Genomic DNA, 19,811 nt, shown 5'->3' with positions numbered 1-19,811 from the left:
CTGTCAGACTGGAGTCTTCTCAAGTTCAGATGAGCTGTCAGCAGCTGTCTTGAAACAGACACCCAGCAGACAGGCAAACAGGCGGCCAGGAGACCTTACCCTTTTCTAAAACCGTCAGGGGGGGACTTGGAGGACATGAGTTATTGGGACATGCCAACGTTGGTATATTACAGTTTGGCAAAGTAATTTAAGTGAAAAAGACCATCGTTTTTTCCACAGTTTTCAGAGGGTCCAATATGGTTGCGGTTGGAAAACATGTATCTCCGGCCCCAGCACCCAGCTTCTGGGTGACAGCTGAGTTGGATGGTTGTGAGAAATATTTGCTGCACCGGATGCTCGCCTCGCCTGGCCAGGCAGAGAAGGTAGCTGGAGGCATTTATCTCCAGTGACAACACAGATGAAGGACCATGTAACCTTGGTAACAGTGCTTGAAGGTAGTAGTGACCTCGAGCATTGGACATCCAATAAACCAGTAAGGTCTGGCATAGCTAGAGGCTGCCTAGAAGGATGTGAATGGTAGTCATTCAACATTACAAAATGTGCTCATCAGCATTTTACTGCACACACTAAAGATGACACCAGCTAATTCAATACTTTTATTTGATGTATTCTACTAGAATAACTAATACTAGAGGGTTTTTTGCATGGAAAAGCTTTGTGTCAAATTTGAGGTCAAACCAGTTTTTCCTTTGAGCAGCCTTGACTAGAACAAAGCTGTTCAGCAAATGCTACGAAGGCCATCCCATATATTTTTTTGTTTTTTACTTAACTACGGTTGAAGGATGGCTAGACAGATCAACTTGTTATCTGTATAATATGTGGGTACTTGGGAGCCAACACATGAAAGATAAACGGCTCCAAAACGCCATCTTGGTCGAGGACGTTGAAATTCTGAGGAACGTGGAGCCGCATTGTCAAGTCTGAAGCAAGACCACATATCTCTCCGACACAACCTGAGGTATCGTCGGGGTGATCTTTCTTCCCACATAAATTGATGGCCGTTTCATCTGTCATTTTTTTCTGCTGCTTTCAGCAAAATGTTTTTTTCTTTCATTACAGACCCTCTGAAGGCCAGAAGCTTTTTTTCTTTTTAAGTACCAGTTAATTTCTGAACATCCATAGAACAGCTATCCTTGAACAGAGCCTGTCATTTTCTACACCTGCCATGCAGTGGTGACAATAAACTGATCAAATGATAGCAGCCCAAAGACCGACACACTTAAGAATTGATTGCCAACTGTCTTTTTTTGGGCTTCTTCTTACATTCACCCAGACTTATTATGTAATTGAGGATCTTTTGGAGAATATTATGAGTAGGTACATTAGTGGAACATCCAATCCACTTCCCCAGGCCATGTTGTGATACAGAAAATGACTTTTATTTTCATGTTAATGTCTTGGAACATTTCATACAAATCACATTCTTTTTAATAAAGAAAACCGCAATCAGAACAGTACCTGGAAGCTAGTCTTTCCTCCTTAAAATACAACCATGTCCAGTTGCATCCCTCACATTTTAAATCATAGTCTACCCACTCTGAAAAAAGTGTTACATTAAAATGTACTTATATCCAATTTACTTAAACCCAATAGTCAAAATTCAGGACCAATTTTCCTTTGAAAAACTGTGCAAGAAGAAATCCCTTTTTCTGTAAGAATTCAAAGTATGAGGAGCAATCTTTTGTTTCCTAATTAAAAATTAAAGGCCATTGATGAAATGTAAGGAACTGGTGTGATACAATTAAATGTGAATTAGTTACAGTGAAAATTATAGTACCTATTTATGAAGTCTTCTGGAAACCTAGGAACACTTAATTTGTTTAAAGGTTCACAGATTAACAAGTGCAAAACAGAAATAAAAAAGGACTCAATTGCCATACAGGATTTTGGCACAACAAAAGGAGGCAGGATATGGTTAACAGGGAACAGGTAAGGGACAATATCAATATTGTTTGAATCTTCATTAAAAAGAAATAAAATAAAGTAAATAACAATGGGAGGGAAATATCCTTTACATTTGAACAGATTCAAGGAAAATGCTTAAAGATATTACCCTGCAAAATGTGCTCCATAGTGTCTCTTTTTTAGTAGGCTACATTGAAAAGTGACTGACAACCAAACACGAAAATAAAACGGGAAAAATAAAAAAATTAAACATGCCAATTCCTGCTAAGACATGTCTTGAGAGCTGAACTTCCCTAGGCCTGTAGCTTGGTAAAATACATGAAATATATATACGCTTTCATATGCATTTTGCATACAGTACACACAGTGCATACAGGTACAGTACTGCTGTGCCTGTGCTGTGGTATGCACACCCTTATATTTGTTATACTCTATATTGTCATTAAATATGTGACAGAGAGATAATGTGATAGATACACAGTGGTCTGTCTAGCCCTGGAGTGCATTATGTGGAGTTCACCCGTTAGCTGGCCTCTGCAGCCTATAGCCTCAAAACCTCACCATTGTCATACGCGCTTATCCTGACCTGGTCCCTAACCCAAACTCTTGGTCCACTTTCCAACCTCCTATCTTTCTAGCCCTTATCCCACTCGCCGGTGCTCCCATCCCCGGACCCAGCCCTCCTGCGCACTTCATGCATCCATCCAGCCATCCATCTCTTCCCTCTGTGCATATAACAGTCTAGCTGAGTGTCTAGGGCAGAGCAGAGATCAGGCTTCTACGTCTACGAAGGCACTTCAGAAAGGCCCGTAAACGTGCCGTCCTAAACCACAGGAACACTAAATGTATCATCTTAGCCTTCGCTTTTGCTATAGGGAGGGGGGTGGTTTGGAAGTCCATTTAGGCAATACACTTTTGCACAAACAGAGACTGGGTGCAAAAACAAGCTTAAGATACACAGTGGACCACCGCTTGCTTGGTGATGTCTGTCCTTCAAATTCCGTTTCCATGGTGTCAACTTGATACCAACACAATGAACCGTGATTCGATCAGACTACATTAGTCATTACAATGAAATCAACAAAATTGCTCGCTGTCATCAAACACACAAAGGACACACACACACACTCACAGACACAATTATCATGACACAGCGTTAGTTGTCAGTCATCACATGGGTGTGTATAAAAGGGGGATACACAAATGTCATTTTGGTACACAGGTCTGTGATGAGAGGGCTGTTTCTGGGGACAGGGTGCTTGACTTGGTTTGGGTCGAGGGTTGGCTCGGGGGGGGGGGGGGGGGGGGGGGCTAAACACATTCAAGCAAACATCTAACACCTATACTCAGACTCATCTTATACTGTAAACGGATGCTTACAACGCAGCAACAAGACGCCACCATAGACCCTTAGGGAAGACCGAATAAACTGTTAAAACATCAACATTCAGTGCTACCAAACCTGCTTCAGAATACACGAGAATAATAGTAGTAGGCTCTGATAAAAAAATAGCATAACAAGATAACAAAAATATTACTAGTTTACATGTGTAGCTCGCTGTGGTGTACCTATTGGTATAGTGAGGAAGTTTGCTTTTCATGTTTGCAAGTGGAGGTGAGGCGCAACTGGGAGTGCAGTGGTGCCCTCTGTCCTCTAGGGGCAGCCATGGGGAGTCCACAGGACTTTACTCTGTTCCTGATCCACAATAGTCATGATCTGAGTGCAAATGTAGGGTAGGGTGCCGCCCTGGACAATACCTGCAACAGCAAGGAAAAGGGAGGGTTAAAAATCGGTCCATGAGTATCAAGAGGGAAAAGGTGCCGTCATGGCAAAATACCGACCTGTAAAGAATTTGCTATACTCTTGCTCTATCTTCTGTGCAACCTCAAACTGCTCCTTGGAATGTTTTTGAGAGACCTTGTCCCGCAGATACACTGGGTCTTTTTGCTCCCTGTCAGAAAAGGACAGAGAAGAAAGTCAAGACCAAGTCATCATCGCAATGTTACTCATAAGGTTAAAGTTTTAAATAAAAACGGCTGAAAAAACATCAGATTTCTTCCTTTAAAAAACTGTCATTGATAAAAAAAACTAAGGTGGGGATAGAACAGTAGAAAGTATTACGACACGGATACAAACAGAGATTCTTCCAGTAAATTGGCACAGAGTCCTAGATTATTACATAAAAGGTGCAGCCAAGAGGCTCTGGTGATATAACCAGAGAAGATGTGCTGAGGGTGAGTGGCTTCCACCAAATAATCTACATAAAAAAATGGGAGAGCTTCTCCAGCTGTTTGGGATTATGCAAGTGTCTGTGTCTGTGTGTGCGCGTGTCTGTGTGTGTGCCCCAGAAGTGCTGGTGGTGAGGAGTGTGAAGACAGAAGCTGGGATAATCCTGCTGCATCAAGCACACATATACATGTGTGTACACACACACACACACACACACACACACACACACACACACACTCACTGTGTTGAGGTTAGTAGGAACACAAAGGGTGGATACGACATACAGACCCACACTGTCTACTGTAGCCTACAGTTGAGCATGTAGCAAACTAAAGGCCGGACAAGACATCGAGTCACTTACTTAATTTGCTTGGCGTTTTTGTAGCGGATGAAAACCACTATGGGGTAGATGTGAACGCTGTGGAGCCTCTCGATGGCGTACGGGGCGATGTCCAGCAGACAGTGACAGTCCTTCCAGAGGGAGGGAGGGAGGGAGGGAGGGAGGGAGGGAGGGAGGGAGGGAGGGAGGGAGGGAGGGAGGGAGGGAGGGAGGGAGGGAGGGAGGGAGGGAGGGAGGGAGGGAGGGAGGGAGGGAGGGAGGGAGGGAGGGAGGGAGGGAGGGAGGGAGGGAGGGAGGGAGGGAGGGAGGGAACCACAAATGACTTGGCATATCAGATACCGACATTCCTCCTCAGCAGTGATGAATACACAGACAACAACAGATAGCAATGAATTGACTCCAGATAGAGGTGCACAATGACTCAGCAGTGCTAGGGTTGTGTGGAACTAATCGCTAATCAGAATCTGCATCTCATCTCGCGAACAATACACCTCGTCTCCCACCAACTTTGAAATCAAAGCCCAAATTTTATTTATTTATTAAAAGACACTTAAATCGAGTCCGACACATGACGACGGAGATCAGAGCTTCCAAAGTACCTTCTCTGCGGTCTCCTTGATGGAGGCCACCGTGGTCACGTCAAAATGGCCGCTCCTGCGCTTGTAGTCGATGAAGAGGCAGTCTTTGACGCCGCGTTCGATGGCCTGCTGGGAGGCCTTCATCACCTCTGGAAGAGACCGAGCAGGTGAGAGAGGAGCGCCATTAGGGAGCAGAAACAGAAAATACACTTTTGTCGTCTCTCTAATCACCCCAAAATATCTTTCACACATTTCAAAGCACACTGCGTATTCCATTCAATTAGTCTGACCTCGAAATACTGATAAGTGAAATAAAACACTTTAACACTTCTAGCAAAGGAGTGCAACAAGTTGGTTAAGTACCAAAGCTCTGATTGGACGATCCCTTAAACTAGCTTTAGGGTTCGCCTCAAGCACCAGAAGCAGAGTACAAGAGCCCAGCCCAGAGATACTGGGGCTGGTCTGGGGCAGTATGACAGCTCAGGTGCTGGAAGGAAGACAACAAGGCCTTTAACACCAAAAACAGCGACACTCACAGGCCGCTGACGGGGGGGGACGGGGGGGGGGGGGGACGGGGGGGGGGGGTATTGTTAGAACTAGCCGGTGGATGGACAGGTGAAGGCCTCGCGAAACATACTGTCAACCGAGGAAGTATTTTGTATTTTTTGGTCAAACCCTTTTTGGGCTAATAAACTTGGGCTTAGTGTTTAAATCCTGCCTCTGCTTTGTAGTCCCTCTCTGCTGGTGGTTGCCACAGTATACACGAATGGAACGTGTTTATTTTAGGCACATAGGTGAGCAGGCAAGATGATCTGTGACTTGGATACTTCTGGAGTTCAAAGCCCTTACAGAAGTAAATGTGGTGGAAGTGAAGCGAGTTGGGATATCCGTTGTGCCCTTTGGGATGTTGCGTCTGACGAGGGGCACGACGTATGTCGCATGTCTGCACATGTCCGGACTCACCCAGCACACATCTGCAGAACTTCCCCGGGGAGTCCTTGACCAGCATGTCCTTGACGGGGTCCGTGAGCGGGCCGAGGACCAGGACAGGTCTGGGGGAGGGGCACTCCACCTTCTGGACCCGCTGGTACGCCAGGCTCACACAGTCTAAACACACACACACACAAATTACAATCCAGGGCTCCGCTTTATGGAATGTCTCCGTTCCCAGGTGTGCGTGCCGGTTTCCAACCCCCCCTCACCTTCCAGGAAGGGGATGGAGTCGGTGCTGATGGCGTCCAGGGCCACCTGCTCCTTGCCCTCCTTGGAGCTGCTCCTCTTGTGCTTCTGCTTCCTCCTGAAGAAGGAGCGGCGGGCCGCCGCCGACAGGGTCTTACTGGAGCCCCCGTCCTCCTTCATCTCCGTCATGCTGTGTCTGCGGTAGAACTCCTGGTCCATCCTACGCACACGTGCGAGAGTTACTTGTCGGCTCGATGGACGAGCCCATGGCTGTGGGATTACTGGGAAATACCTGTGTGTGCGTGTGTGTGTGTGTGAGCGCGTCTCACATGTATTTGCTGGGGATCTGGCCTCGCTGGATCTTCTGCGCGTTCTCGTCCAGTTGCCAGGCCATCCAGGTGCCGAAGCAGCCCTTTGGCAGAGAGTCGTCCACGTACAGGATGTCGTCCTTCTTGAAACTCAGGTCCAGCTGTGCCTCGGCCACACGCTCATAAAGTGCTCTGGGGAGAGAGGGGGGGGATGGGGGAGAGAGTGTGAACGTGCGCGAGAACGATAGAGGAAGGGGGGGGGGGGTTGTTGATAGGGATGATTCAATAAGGGAGGTGGGGAAAGCGGGCCGAGGGAGATGGAACAGACGGGGGGGGGGGGGGGGGGTGGTAAGCGACAGGAAGTGGGGAGATGGAATACGACAGGAAGGGAGAAACAAGGTGGACGGGAGAAAACGGAGGGAGAAAAGAGGGGCCAGTGAAAGTGCAACCCAGGGAGAGAAAATGCGAGCGCGCGTGAGCTAATCCGGCCACAGTGTTGCCCCGGGGTTGGGTTGGAGTCTCGTAAATCTTCCCAGGGCACCGTATCCGTGACGGCCCAGTCGCGCATGTGTATTTACCGCGGGTGACATCACAAAGAGCCCGGCCTGTATGACAAGTGACTGCCGCACACAGAGTCCGGGCTACAACAAACAGGCTTATTTTAGACCCTTCGTCCATTCGGCTTCCTCAGTGCGTCTAGGGAACAACGGAGAGAGCGAGAGACGGCGCGTGTCCACGAAGCCGATCAATCTAGCCTGGGTTGAGATAGCCCTTTGATTGGTTGAGGCAGTCCATCCTGTCCTCCATCTATGGCATACATGATTGCTTAGATTCAAAGATGGTTTTGTTTCCAGTGGTGGGGCTATATATAGTGGATGCAAGAGTGTAGAGGGAGACACTGGGGGGCGGGGGGGGGGGGGGGGGGGGGGGGGGGGGGGGGGGGGGGACTACAAAATAACTTTTATGGAGCCGAGAGAAGCCGCCTGTCGGAAGAGCTGTTGCATGCATGTCAAGTTATCTGGGTGTTAGAACAATGCACGAGTGTGTGTGTGTGTGTGTGTGTGTGTGCGTGTCGACCGCTCCCCATACCGGATGTAGAAGCCGTCCCCTGGAGAGTCCTTCAGCAGGTTGAAGTCGTCCGGCCGATGCTGCACCCGGAGTGTGACCGTCTCTGAAGGCTTCAGCATCTCCACATACACCTCCTCCGCAGTCTTGTTCTTCATGCTCACAGAGTTGTACTGAGAAAGAGAGAGTGTGTGAGAGAGTCGATGGAGACAACCGAACACCAAATGCAACCACAGTCACAAGCTGAAGAAGCACATTTCAACTCGGAGAGATTGAGTGCGCCAAATGAAACGAGAGGAAAGTGACCGCTGTTGGAACTGTTCAGACTGGTATGGAAATTCATTTCGAATTCCTAGTCTTGGCCGGGCCGAGACAGTACACAGCAACATTTCCTTTGGGCTCTCAGCTATATTAAGTGTCCCTGCCATCGATCTGAGCTGAGGGTGGGGGGGGGGGGGGGGGGGGGTGGCTGGAGGGATGGAAGGGGACAGTTACACTGTGTGTCGAGATGACAAAGCTCTACAGCTGCCTTGCAGAGAGCCGTCCTTTGTGGCTGGAGCGCTAAATGGGAGCATGCCAGGAATGGCTTATTACGAGTTAGCCATGAGCTGGATAGATTGCTTGTGGACAAAAGAAGGGTGGAGGGGGGGGGGGGGAGGCGGAGAGACAGAGAGAAAGACGAGAGCAATCAATGAAGAACAAAAGGCAGGCGGGGAAAATGGCAATGGCTTCTGGCACCGCTGTCGAGGGTGCGTCCAGAATAACAATGACTTTCAACTTGAAATTGTTTTCGAGCGGGTAACAGTGTCTGAAGGTGCCCAATTTCACTCTGGGTTCTGAGGGACGGTTGTATAGGAGTGCTCAGAGACAGGCTGCTTTTCCACGGTGGATCAACAGTCAGAGAGTGTGTGTGTGTTTCCATACCTCCAGTATGAGGTCTCCTGGCAGCAGGCCATCAGCCCCCCAGGCTGGGCTGTCCTCCTCCAGGCTCTCGATGTAGACTCCCCGGAGATTCCCCCCACACAGGGTGACCCCCACCTCCGCCCCCGCCCTGCGCACCGTCACCAGGCGCGCCTCCGCCACCTTCCGGCTGCCCTCCAACGGCATCCTGGGGGGAGGGAGACTCTCGGTCAAGGCCGTAGCTTGCTTTTCCCAGTCGACATTTTTAGACTAGGCTCCCCACAATGACAGGCTTAGCACAATGAACCCAAGACTCGGTCTCTTCGTCTGTGATTGGTTAACTCTCGGGTGGGTCCTGGTTTGTGGTGGCCGCAGAAGCGTGTCTACCCCCAAAATCAGCTTGTTATCCCCCACCTAAATCTCCCCGTTTCCCATCCGTTTCCATCCCCGTCGCCTCCACCCCCGGGCCCAACGAGAGCGCGTGTCACCTGATGAAGCTGTTGGGGCTGGTGGTGGGGGTCGTCTGTTTGGAGGAGGGGGTGAGCGTGCCCTCGTCCTGCTCGCTCAGGGTGTCGATGTTGGAGTGGTTGTCGGGCGTGGTGGCGCCGCTCCCCTGGGGCGTGGACTGGCCGCTGACCGGCTCCAGGCGAGAGCTGGGCGGTCAGGGGGACAGAAATGACGGCGTGAGTGACAAAGAGATGGAAGATTTTTTATTTATTTTTTGGGGAATATGACGGAATGGGGCCGATCTGAGCTGGTTTGTGGGCGGGTCCCTCTGTCCTACCTGGAGCGTGAGTGGTTCCCCAGCTGGTACATGTGGGGGTTGTACTGGGCCATGATGGTGATGGTGTCACACTGCTGTCCGATGATGAGACGGGCCTGCTGCTCTGTGGCGTTGCGCAGGTTGATGCCATTATACTGTGGGAGGGGGGGGAGGGGGGGGAGATAAGAGAGGATTTAATAGAGCAGAGAGTAGAGAAGAGATGCCCTTCATGGATCCCTGGATGCTGGAAGGAGGGAGGGATCCAGGAGTCCATGAAGTCCATCCCTAGTATATTCTGTTCTCATTAAATCCTCTCTCATTCGCTGTAACAGGAACACGCGTATCTATATGAAATATATTTTTGTTGCTTGCTTTTTTTTTCTCCACAGGTACACCCTTGCATTGAGGTACATGTTGTTTAACTGTAACTTGTTTAACTACATGCTCTTATGGTTCTTCCCTTTGGGACTTATTTAGTGTTCACAGTGTATGTTTCATGTTTTGGCTACCCGCAATGTTTGGGGCTATCTCGTTGTTATGATCAGTGACCTATGCACTTTTGTAAAGCTCTCTTTTGGAAGTCGCTTTGGATAAAAGCGTCTGCTAAATTCATAAATGTAAATAAAAAAAATATGTCTAGCTTTTAAATCTACAAAATACAGTTGTGCAAATACTGGTAGTCTTTAGCATGCTTAAGGAGTGCAAATCTCTGGTATGGGTCGGATATGTTACAGTGGAACTGGATGCATTGTCTAGATGGTCAGGAAATATCCCTTTAAACTATCCCCCCCCCCCATACATGTTTCATTCGTTGCAGCCGTATTCATGACTGTAATTGACCGGACCAAAACAGGAAGTGGTGTACCTCCAGGAGCTGGTCGCCGTACTCCAGCCCAGCCTGGTGAGCGATGCTGCCTCCCGTCACCTTGGAGACAAAGATCCCCCCGTTCTCCCCGCCCACAATGGAGATGCCCAGAGGCTCCGCCCCCTTGTGGACGATCACGTTGCGAGGCTCCTCCAGGTACGGTCTGGCGAAGAGGGGGGAGATGAGAAGACGGTGATGAGATAGAAGGAAGGACGTTCGTGTTGGGGGAGGAGGGGGAGGGGGGAATATGAGGTCCCAGCTGTGCTCAACACCTTAATCCTAGACAGCAACAAGCCTCTAGGCGTTCTAGACGAGCCGTCAAGGAAACCCTGGACGACGGAAAAGCATGCAAATCCAAAGTTTGACAGCACCAGTTTGGGTTTTTGGGGTGTACAGAATATGACCCTGGAGTATGAATATGACATTACAGTGACAGGGTCATCGCATTTTCATGCAGGCCAGTGACATTTATGAAGCCATTTGTTGAGATAAATATCCCTTGAGACAGGACATCGCAACGGGTCTTGTGATGTCATTGCAAGGCATTGGAGCCCAGGCCACCGGTAGCGACAGGGAGAAAACGGGAAAGCGTGCTACCCAACCAGACTAGCTGGAGGTCCAGGGGTTCAGGTAGACAGAACGTTTACCTGGAGGCGCGGGAAGGTGACCAGGACACACACACACATACGGAGCACCATGCTGTTGTGAACATGCAACTGATTCACTCACTTATATCTAGAGCGTGAATCATTTCAGTTCCCTTAACACAAATGCATTTCAGAAAACAGGGATGAGAGTGACTTATTTCCTAACCAAACTACAACAGAGTCAAACAAGGGATAAACTGTCAGTTAGGAACAAGCCTATATACTGTACCAGAGCTAGGATACATAGAACTATTTCACCTACAAACCGACTGGGGAAAAAACAGGGGTATGGGGGAAATGGGGGTGGTGCTTGGTGGACCAATCACACGACAGCCTCACATTCTGGGAGGACCAGGGAACACATCTACGGTCTACATCTAGAGGGACGTCGGCAGAGGCGCCAGTGGGAACACAAGCAGGTGAGGAGAGGTGGGCCCGGACGGGCGTGGCCCTGGTGGAGGGGTGAACAGACAAACCTGAGGCTCCTGAGAGAGGAGAACCTCGGTCGAGCGGCCAGGGGGATCCTCAGATAGGATCGGTTACGGCACAGAGATCTGGAAGGGGGGGGGAGGGGGGGGGGGGTCGCGCGGCAGCAGGGAGAGAAGGAACAGAGGGGTTGGCGGAGAAGAGGATCAAGAAGACGGAAGAGGAGAGAAAGAGAGGAGAGACAAACAGACCACACAGTAGTGTGAGGCCAGCAAGGTGTGCAAGTGATGACAAGACAACACCAAAAAAATCCATAATAAAAAGAGCGAGAAGAGGCAAGAGGAGAAAAAAGGAGATAACAGGCAATACACAACAGGAAATACACAGGAGACCTGACAACAGAATGCTTATTATCGGGTTAGGGGGAAAAAAAGACATCACATGAAACATCTACAAGAGAGTTAGGTATCGAGTCACCACCCCGACCTTGAGCATACAGGCGGTAGAGGCGCTTTAAAAAGTTGATCACATGTCCGAGCAAGATTAGATGCCTGCAGCCCATAACCGAGATGGACCTGTTGCCTGGCAACCCCATTGAAAGTGGGCTGAGCGGCGCCCAGAAGGCAGAGAAGCCCAATGTCATACCTGGCTGTCTCCACATCTCCCATCACCAGAACTCAAAACACAAGGGCGAGGCCACACCATAACGCTATCAATATCCCATCTGCTGTCTGTACCTGTCTTTCCTTCGTTCCCCCATTGGCAGGGGGCTGACTGATATCCTGGGCAGGGTGGAGATGGAGCCCTGCGATTGGCTGCTGGCGAAGGAGGACGTCTCGAGGTTGAGAGGCGATTGGGGGGGCGTGATGAGGCTGGGGCTGCTGCATTCCGAGTGAGAGAGAGAGCCTGGTGGCGTGGGGGGGGGGGGGAGAGAGAGAGAGAGAGAGGGGGCTGCGTGTTATTGGAGGTTTCTAGTGTTAAGCAGGAACTACGCAGCCAGAAACAAGGTTAGAGACATGCTAACCCCTGAGACAGGCAATCAATAAAGGTTAACCAAGTGCTTCCTCCGCGTGACCATGTCTTTAGCGGTTCCCTCGACGACAACGGTTTTTCCCGTTCCCCCCCCCCCCCCCCCAAACAATCAATGACAATTACTGAGGCGTAACGCTTCCCGTTTCCCAAAAACAGACTGATAGGCAGTCTTGTTTCACTGCATGGGTGAAATCAGCTTCCCCCTCAGGGCTGAAGGGGGCACGTGAGTGGGAAGGAGGGGAGGCCGGCCAGGGGTGGAGGTCTGGTGTTGGGGGGGGGGGGGGGGGGGTTACCTCGGTCGGAGCCCAGCATGGAGCGAGGGTAGCGTGGGGTGGTGGGGATCTTGATCCTCTCTGTGCGGTACTGGACGTTATTGGATGACACTGCCGTGACGCGTGAGGGAAGAAAGGCTCGGTCAAGATAAGTAGGGGAGACCTGGGCAATGCTTTTCAGTTACATGGTGATCTCCTTCCTTTAGAGTATTAGATCAGTATTAAATATTAGAATACCCATTCAATCATTGATTGAACAGCACTTTGGTTTAAAAATTTATAAAAATTATTCTTGCATAAAGTTATTACTAATTCAATACGCTTTGATAAGTATTAACGACGGGGCAGGTTGCCTCATTTCCCATTTCCATTTGAGGTATCTCAGGCATTCTTCAGCACGTTGCTATGAACATTTTCAGAGGATTTTTACATTGCTAACGCTCCACCCTGGCAAAGGGCTAAGTGGCTAGCGGCTGTGTGCGTCAGCGTGCGTCAGACTCACCGAGGCGTGCGCTGGAGGGCAGCGAGTTGGTTCCGTGGGAGGCTCTGCTGCTGCGCGACGAGGAGGACGACTCGGGGTAGTCTCCCGCCCGCTTCTGGCTCAGGTCCAGACTCAGGCGGCCCTGGTGCTGCGGACTGCACACAACGCACTCTCTCTCAGAACGCTGGTAAGGGTGTGGCGCACACACTGACACATGCACACGGCCACGTTCGAACGACACGCGCCTAAATAGGATGGTTGAGGGGGATACAATCGTGGTGTGGCGGAGCTGAATCAGGGAATTTAAAACATATTGGTATCCTCAGTTGCGTAGTCTACTGCAGCCGTGCTACCTGGTGTGTTTGTGTGTGTTGACAGAGGAGGCTAATAGAGGTACCTGGTGTGTGTGTGTGTGTATGTGTAAACAAATGAGGGGGGCTGCTCCCGGTACCTGGTGTGTGTGTGCTGGTGGCAGATCTGGGAGGCTACGGAGGGACAGTTGCTGGTGTGAACTCTGTGACTGCGCACTGTGTAGACCGGGTTCCTCATCACAGCGGTCACCGCCGGGCATGGAGCCAGCCCCCGGTGGACAGAGTCTGGCAAGACACACACACACACACACACACACACAGACAAGCTTAGAGAAGAATGATTGACTGATGTGTATGTCTAGTATTATTCACTTTGCCAGTCTGTTCCTGTGTGTGTGTGTGTGTGTGTGTGTGTGTGTGTGTGTGTGTGTGTGTGTGTGTGTGGGACATGGGGAAACTCACTAGGAGGCAGGGTGCCATTGTATACTGTAGGGACAAAGCCCACACTGTGCCTGTGAGAGCGGTTGGGGGAAGAGCGAAGCATCTCTCTGGGTTCTGGGGAATGATCGTCGTTGGAGTAGCTCTGGAGATAAACAAAACCCCAAAAGAAAACAATATTTCTCTATCACATTTACAATAACATTTCAATCCCAATCCTCGCACAACTTCTCACTAAGTAGAAGATGGTATACATTTCTCAACAACTAAGACAGAAGCCTGTGGAGATTTTCCAGTTCTGGAAGGCACTATGAGGTGTGGGGTGGAGGGGACGGCTGGGGCTGTGGCCCTGACTCAGCATTCTGGCCTGGGTGGGTTGGCAGAGCCATCAATCACCCTGTGACAGGCTGGCTCAGTGACAGACAGTGGGGCAGGGCCCCGGACAGGGCTGTAAATCCTCACACAAAATGGCTGCTGCGTTTCTCCATCTAAAAGCCTTGGAGACCGGTTGAATAATCCTTTCATTTGTCTTTTGAGAAACCGCTGGGTGTGATACAACTGGGTCTTTATCAGCTGGATGGAGGGTGGGTGGACACATACAGACATTTGTTTGGCCATACAGGTTAGATTGGAGATCTATACAGAGGGCAGTCTGACTGGCTGGAGTGTGGACTCACCTGGAATGTTGGGAGGGGAATGGATTGGGGGGTCATCCTTCGCCGGAGAGCGGGGGCCGATTTGGGGCGGGGCCGCTTCACCTCTGGCTCCTCCCCCCTGGTGCGCCCGATGTCCTCGTCACATGATTTCCTCGACGTCAGGACCTTACCGTCCAGGAAATAATGGTTCCCGTTCCTGTCCTCGCCCCGCTCGCGACCCTCCCCCGTGGCCATGGCAACGGCGGATTCCCCCTTGCCGTTCCCGTCCGAGGTGACGGTGCAGTCGGAGGCGGAGCTGCTTTGCTGCTTGTGCTTGAATTTGAACGAATCGCTGCGTGTGGGCGGGGTCGGAGGGGTGGGCGTGGACGAGGAGGAGAGCGATTCGGTCTTGGAGGACTGCGGGGAGTGCGTCGCGGTGATCTGATTGGCCGAGAGGTACTCCATCTTGGACGATGGCGTTTCGGGCCGTTTGAAGGTGTCCGCGTCGAAGATGGACTTCCTCTGCTTCGGCGACTTGAAGATGGAGAGCTGGGCCGGGCCGCTGGTGTCGGCCGCCACAGACATCCCCCCCACCATCATCTTAGGCCAGGTTCCTCCGCTGTGCTTCTTCTCCAGGGTGGTTTCCACGGTGACACAGTCAGACGGGGAGGCGGGGTCGTAGTTCATGGGGGGCGGAGGCTTGGCGTACGAGCAGCACTCCTGGAAGGCGCTGGGGCCGTAGCGGCCCGGGCCCAGGTCGGAGGCCGGCCGGAGGCTGGTGGGGTGGAGGGAGCCCGTGGAGAAGGGCTTCCTGGTTTCGCTGTACACACCCGCCTCCTCCGGGTCTCCCCGGACCTTCCTCCTCTCTCCGGGCGCGCTCGCCGTGCTGCTGCCTCCTCCTCCTCCTCCGTCTGGACAGTAGATGTCCGTCTGCGTGGAGCTGTTGTGTTTGAGGTTGCGGCTGTTGCGCGAGTGGATCTCAGACGGGTGGGCGCGGCCGTTGGACTTCTCTGACAAGTCCCGCAGGCTCTCGAAAATGTTCTGGCCCGACGTGCTGTGAGGGAAGAACTGGAGAGACGAACACACACAGATACGTTTTTACCAAATGACAGGATAGAAGTTCATGTTTTTATGACCAGTACTAGTGCCATAAAGTATTTTTGTATATATTATAGTATTTATTCAAGGATTACGGAGGCACCACGTCAAGCTAATGGGAAGATAACAGGAGCTCCGGGCTAGTGAGCTCAGTGCCAACTAGGTGAAGCTAGCTGTTGAGAAGCTAGCTGGAGTGAAGATAACTTTGGTCCAGCTAGCTAAGATTGATCTAACTGAAGTAAAGTGGACTTAGGGGAAAGCTAGCTGAGATGGAGCAAACTAAAGTGAAGTTGACTGAGGTCAAGCCAACTTGTGATGTTGGGAGACCGGCGCTTTAAATCTGGGGCTGAGGAACATCAAAGGAAGTCCTTGCCTCGAGGTAGAGGCTCAGTACACAGTAAGAGGAAGAAGAGGAGGAGACTGTGGTTCACCTTCATGAGAGACAGGCTAAGAGAGTCTCTGCAGTTCCTCAGCAGAGTCTCACATTCTGTCACTGATTTGTTATCCAGAGCAATGCCGTTGATCTACAGCAGTAGAGGGAGAGGGGGAGGGAGAAAGTGAGAGAAAAGACAAAAGGAAATGTCAGGTCTTGATTTTTAGGGTTAAAGTTTCAAGTTTGGTGAAAAATTAGCCCCATATGTCTGGAACTGGAGTCTGTCTTTGATGGAATACAATGGAATGGAAATCTAGGCCAGCACAGATCAAAATGGAGTAACCTCACACATCCCAATCCCCACATTACCATGACAATAGGTTTGCCTTGAGATAGATTTAAAAAATACTAAGACAGGGAGATGGACCAGGGAAAAAAGGCAAAGGTAGGTTAAAAGAAAGCAGTCCAACTTGTGAACTTTCCTCATACTTGACTGAATTTAGCACAAAACCAAGGACTGTTGGTAATCAAGAACTTTTTGTATTCAATTCAACAGTTTGGATCTTGTCTTTCTTTTAACATCATTAAAAATCTCAAATGCCAAATAAAAACCTAAGTAACTCAGTAAGTGATTAACAAGCACAAGGGCATGATATAAGACGATGCACAGTGATTAAGATATGTTCTTGCTGTAGCTTGGTACTAAAGCTGAGCTATCGTTTGGCGTATCAGTTTGCCTGACTTAACTGGCAGGCGTCGTGATTAAAGGTGAGTGAATGAGATACTTAAGTCCTGCGGTTACATTAGGGTGAGCTAAATTCAAATCAGAGGGGATGGGGAGTCACCATTTTGGCTGATGTTGGTGGGTTTTGAAACGGAGCAACACTCACGACTGATGGGCTGGTCCCATTTCCGTTTTTTTTTTTTATCCGCTACGCCTTTGGAATACTTCTCATGTAAGCGCTGTGTGTAGTTGGCATAATTAGCTGTTTCTAGTCTCTTTCAGAGTAGTTGAAATTGTCTTTCCACATGTAACTTAAAAAAATAAAATAAATACAATCTTCTCTAAGTGTCCTGATATGGAGTGGCAGGCATTCATATTGAGGAGGAGGAGAAAGTGGAGGAGACGGGTGCTGTTTGAACTCACAGCGATCAGTCTGTCTCCGACAGTCAGGGAGCCCTCCCTGGCGGCAGGACTGCCCTGGACTATGGCCGCCACGTAAACGCCACTCTCCAGACCTATACCGCTGTCTGGAACACAGACACACACACACACACACAGAGTCACGGAGAGACAACAAAAAGATGGACATTCATTCAGCGTTAACCAGCTATCCCATTCAAAACGATAGAGATACTGGAGGGAACAGATCAATGTCCGGGCCGGCTAGATTGAATTAGCTATTAGCAGGCATAGTGAAAACCATCCGTCTTTACTGTGTTTCTCTCATTGACAAGCCCCTTACCTTTGTGTCCAATTAGATTAATGTGGACAGGGGTGACCAGCCTCCCTCCCAAGGACTTCCTCCTGCGTACCACCATATTGATCAGCCCGCCTCCGTTTAGCACCGCCTTCACGACCTGCTTCCTGTCCTTATTGGTCAAGTCCACGTCATTTATCTTCAGCAGCCAGTCATTCACTCTGTATACAACGGGGAAGATTGTGTGTGATAACGGATGAACCGTGTGGCTGTTTTGAGAGGATAAAAGGGGGGTGTTGTGGCACATGTACTGGCTCTTACCTTAACCTTCCTTCGGCAACACTTCCTCTGTCCACCTTGGTCACGAAAATCCCACAATCCCCTGGTAAATAAGGATCGTTTACCCCCTCTGCGATGTCAAACCCAAGTGCCTTCAAATCCATGTCATCCTGTGTGAGAGGAAGAGAAGGCGCTACATGGGTGGCTGAGCGGTTAGGGAATCGGGCTAGTAATCTGAAGGTTGCTGGGTCGATTCCCGGCCGTGGCAAAGGACGTTGTGTCCTTGGGCAAGGCACTTCACCCTGCTTGCCTCGGGGGGAATGTCCCTGTAATTACTGTAAGTCGCTCTGGATAAGAGTGTCTGCTAAATGACTAAAATGTAAAAAAAAACATTAGCACACGTCGCCATGCGTTATTGTTCAAGTTCCGACGGCTCGGAACCAATCGTTTCAGCACAGTAGCAGGTAACAGCCCGCCGGCCGGCTACCGTGACGTGGCATCCTCACCCTGTCCTTCTCAAACTCCACCACCTCGGTCTCCCACTCCAGAGATTCGGTGTCGATGGCCGAGTCGTGGGAGCTGTGGGCCATCAGCTGACAGAACCTGGCTTCCTTCTCCAGCTGGCTTTCCATCTTCTCCCTGAAAGCACAGGAGGGCAAAGGCCAAAGGTCAAACTGTCAGCTAGAGAGCACTTATGGAGGCTGGAGGATTCCACTGTGTGTTGAGCACAGGTAAAACGGGAATATCTTTGTGTGTTTTTGAATTTATTTTTTCCCCCATAAAAAAATACAATAAAAATAGGAGTTCAAGTTCATTCTCTGAGTCATCTTTAAGAAGAGAAAATGGGTTTTTATAGGATAGTGGCAAAGTCACATTCATACATAGATAAGGGAAGATAAAGGTGCACAGTGCCAAGCTGTCATTAAGATGCATTGTGCCCTTCAGAGAAAGGCCCAGAGGATGATACTGACATTAAAACCCACATCTTACACTATTCTTAGTGAGAAAACCTCTCAAAGTCAATATTAGCCAACAGGACTCCAATGCACCAGTAGAGGGAGCTTTAGTCAACAGTATGTGGATGTTTGTGTGTGTGGATGTGTGTGCGTGTGTGTGTTTGTGATTATGTGTGGGTATGTGGCCAAAACACAGTTGCTTTTTGGGATTACACTTTTAATCTTGACAAACCGAAACACTGCCAGACCAACAAATGAGCTCTGAAAGGTCCAAAGAGACAGGAACAGAGGGAGGGTGCGAGAGAATGGAACAGCTTACCGCTTATGCAGTCAGACAGTGAAGCAAAGCGCACACACACACAAAATCATAGGCGCGCGCACAAGCCGAGAGGGAAAAAAAGAGTTGGATTAAAAGACGGCGTCGGCGAGGGATCCGCGTCGTTGCCAGACTCACCTGAGCTCCTTGAGCTCTCGCGAGGAGTCGTTCTTCTGCTTCCTCATGTCGTCCAGGTTCCTCAAGGCGTCCGCCAGGTCGCTGACCGCCCGGTCTCTCTCCCTCCGCAGGTTATCGCACAGAGTCCTGAAGGAAAGGGAGCCGGGGGAAGACGAGTCAAGAGAAGAAAAGACAGGATGGGAAGATAACAGAAGCGGCGAGGCTATGCTGTCTTCCTTTCCACCCGGCTAACACACACACACACACACGCACTCTGGCTTTCGGCCTCTACGGTCCTCACCGAATGCTCTCCCTCTCGGCCACTATTTTGTCCCTCTCCTGGAAGGCCCAGTCCCGCCGGCACTTGGCCACCTCGGCCTCCTGTGTGGCCTCCTTCAGCTCCTGGGACATGGCCTCGTACTGCTTCCTCAGCATCTCTATCTCTTTGTTGGCCCGCTCCATGTCCATGGTGGCCGAGTCTTGTTTCTGTCGTACAGGAGCACACATAGCCGTGATTGCATATGTGATGCGAGTCTGGTGTTTAATGTGGCCAAATAAAAAAAAAGGAATCGTTAACAAAGCATTGATGAACTCGCTGACAAGGTTTTCCGAAACATTTTCGTGAGGCGGAGGTCAGTCAATTTGCCGTTAACCGCGGAGAGGGGGCCATCTAGTGGTGAAGGTAGGGGTCTGCAGTGCTGTGGTCCAGGTTAGATCTGCATTAAGGTCATCCCCTTTGACTTAATCCGAGGGCTGACATCTGATCCCATTGTCTAAACCAGCTCTTCTCAATCCTGGTCCTTGGGACTTGATAACAACCCATTCCAATCAGGTTTGTTGGAAAACAGAATCATCTAAAACATGCAAGGCAGGGCC

General features: G+C 50.1%; 1 protein-coding gene across 2 annotated transcripts in view; it reads right to left on the bottom strand.

The window, feature by feature from the left end:
* Positions 1-1,365: 1,365 nt before the first annotated feature.
* dlg5a (discs, large homolog 5a (Drosophila)) overlaps positions 1,366-19,811 on the bottom strand; it is a 35,977-nt gene continuing 17,531 nt past the window's right edge. Inside the window, exons 9-33 of one of the 2 annotated variants that reach the window (XM_067236683.1) lie at positions 19,237-19,421; positions 18,957-19,082; positions 18,053-18,185; positions 17,589-17,716; positions 17,313-17,488; positions 16,994-17,097; positions 15,905-15,997; positions 14,418-15,443; positions 13,765-13,885; positions 13,443-13,587; positions 13,013-13,236; positions 12,532-12,621; positions 11,944-12,112; positions 10,134-10,296; positions 9,290-9,423; positions 8,994-9,158; positions 8,530-8,713; positions 7,630-7,778; positions 6,562-6,732; positions 6,256-6,452; positions 6,017-6,160; positions 5,075-5,202; positions 4,497-4,606; positions 3,748-3,857; positions 1,366-3,663 (exon numbers count right to left, since the gene is read on the bottom strand). In XM_067236683.1, the coding sequence (XP_067092784.1) occupies positions 3,560-3,663; positions 3,748-3,857; positions 4,497-4,606; positions 5,075-5,202; positions 6,017-6,160; positions 6,256-6,452; positions 6,562-6,732; positions 7,630-7,778; positions 8,530-8,713; positions 8,994-9,158; positions 9,290-9,423; positions 10,134-10,296; positions 11,944-12,112; positions 12,532-12,621; positions 13,013-13,236; positions 13,443-13,587; positions 13,765-13,885; positions 14,418-15,443; positions 15,905-15,997; positions 16,994-17,097; positions 17,313-17,488; positions 17,589-17,716; positions 18,053-18,185; positions 18,957-19,082; positions 19,237-19,421 (4,479 nt within the window). In that variant the 3' untranslated portion in view covers positions 1,366-3,559. The remainder of the gene's footprint in view (positions 3,664-3,747; positions 3,858-4,496; positions 4,607-5,074; positions 5,203-6,016; positions 6,161-6,255; positions 6,453-6,561; positions 6,733-7,629; positions 7,779-8,529; positions 8,714-8,993; positions 9,159-9,289; positions 9,424-10,133; positions 10,297-11,943; positions 12,113-12,531; positions 12,622-13,012; positions 13,237-13,442; positions 13,588-13,764; positions 13,886-14,417; positions 15,444-15,904; positions 15,998-16,993; positions 17,098-17,312; positions 17,489-17,588; positions 17,717-18,052; positions 18,186-18,956; positions 19,083-19,236; positions 19,422-19,811) is intronic. The other variant, XM_067236684.1, reaches the window with a different exon arrangement.

Source organism: Osmerus mordax, chromosome 5, assembly GCF_038355195.1.
Source record: "Osmerus mordax isolate fOsmMor3 chromosome 5, fOsmMor3.pri, whole genome shotgun sequence".
Classification (NCBI taxonomy): domain Eukaryota; kingdom Metazoa; phylum Chordata; class Actinopteri; order Osmeriformes; family Osmeridae; genus Osmerus; species Osmerus mordax.
This window is presented reverse-complemented; position numbering and strand designations above follow the sequence as displayed.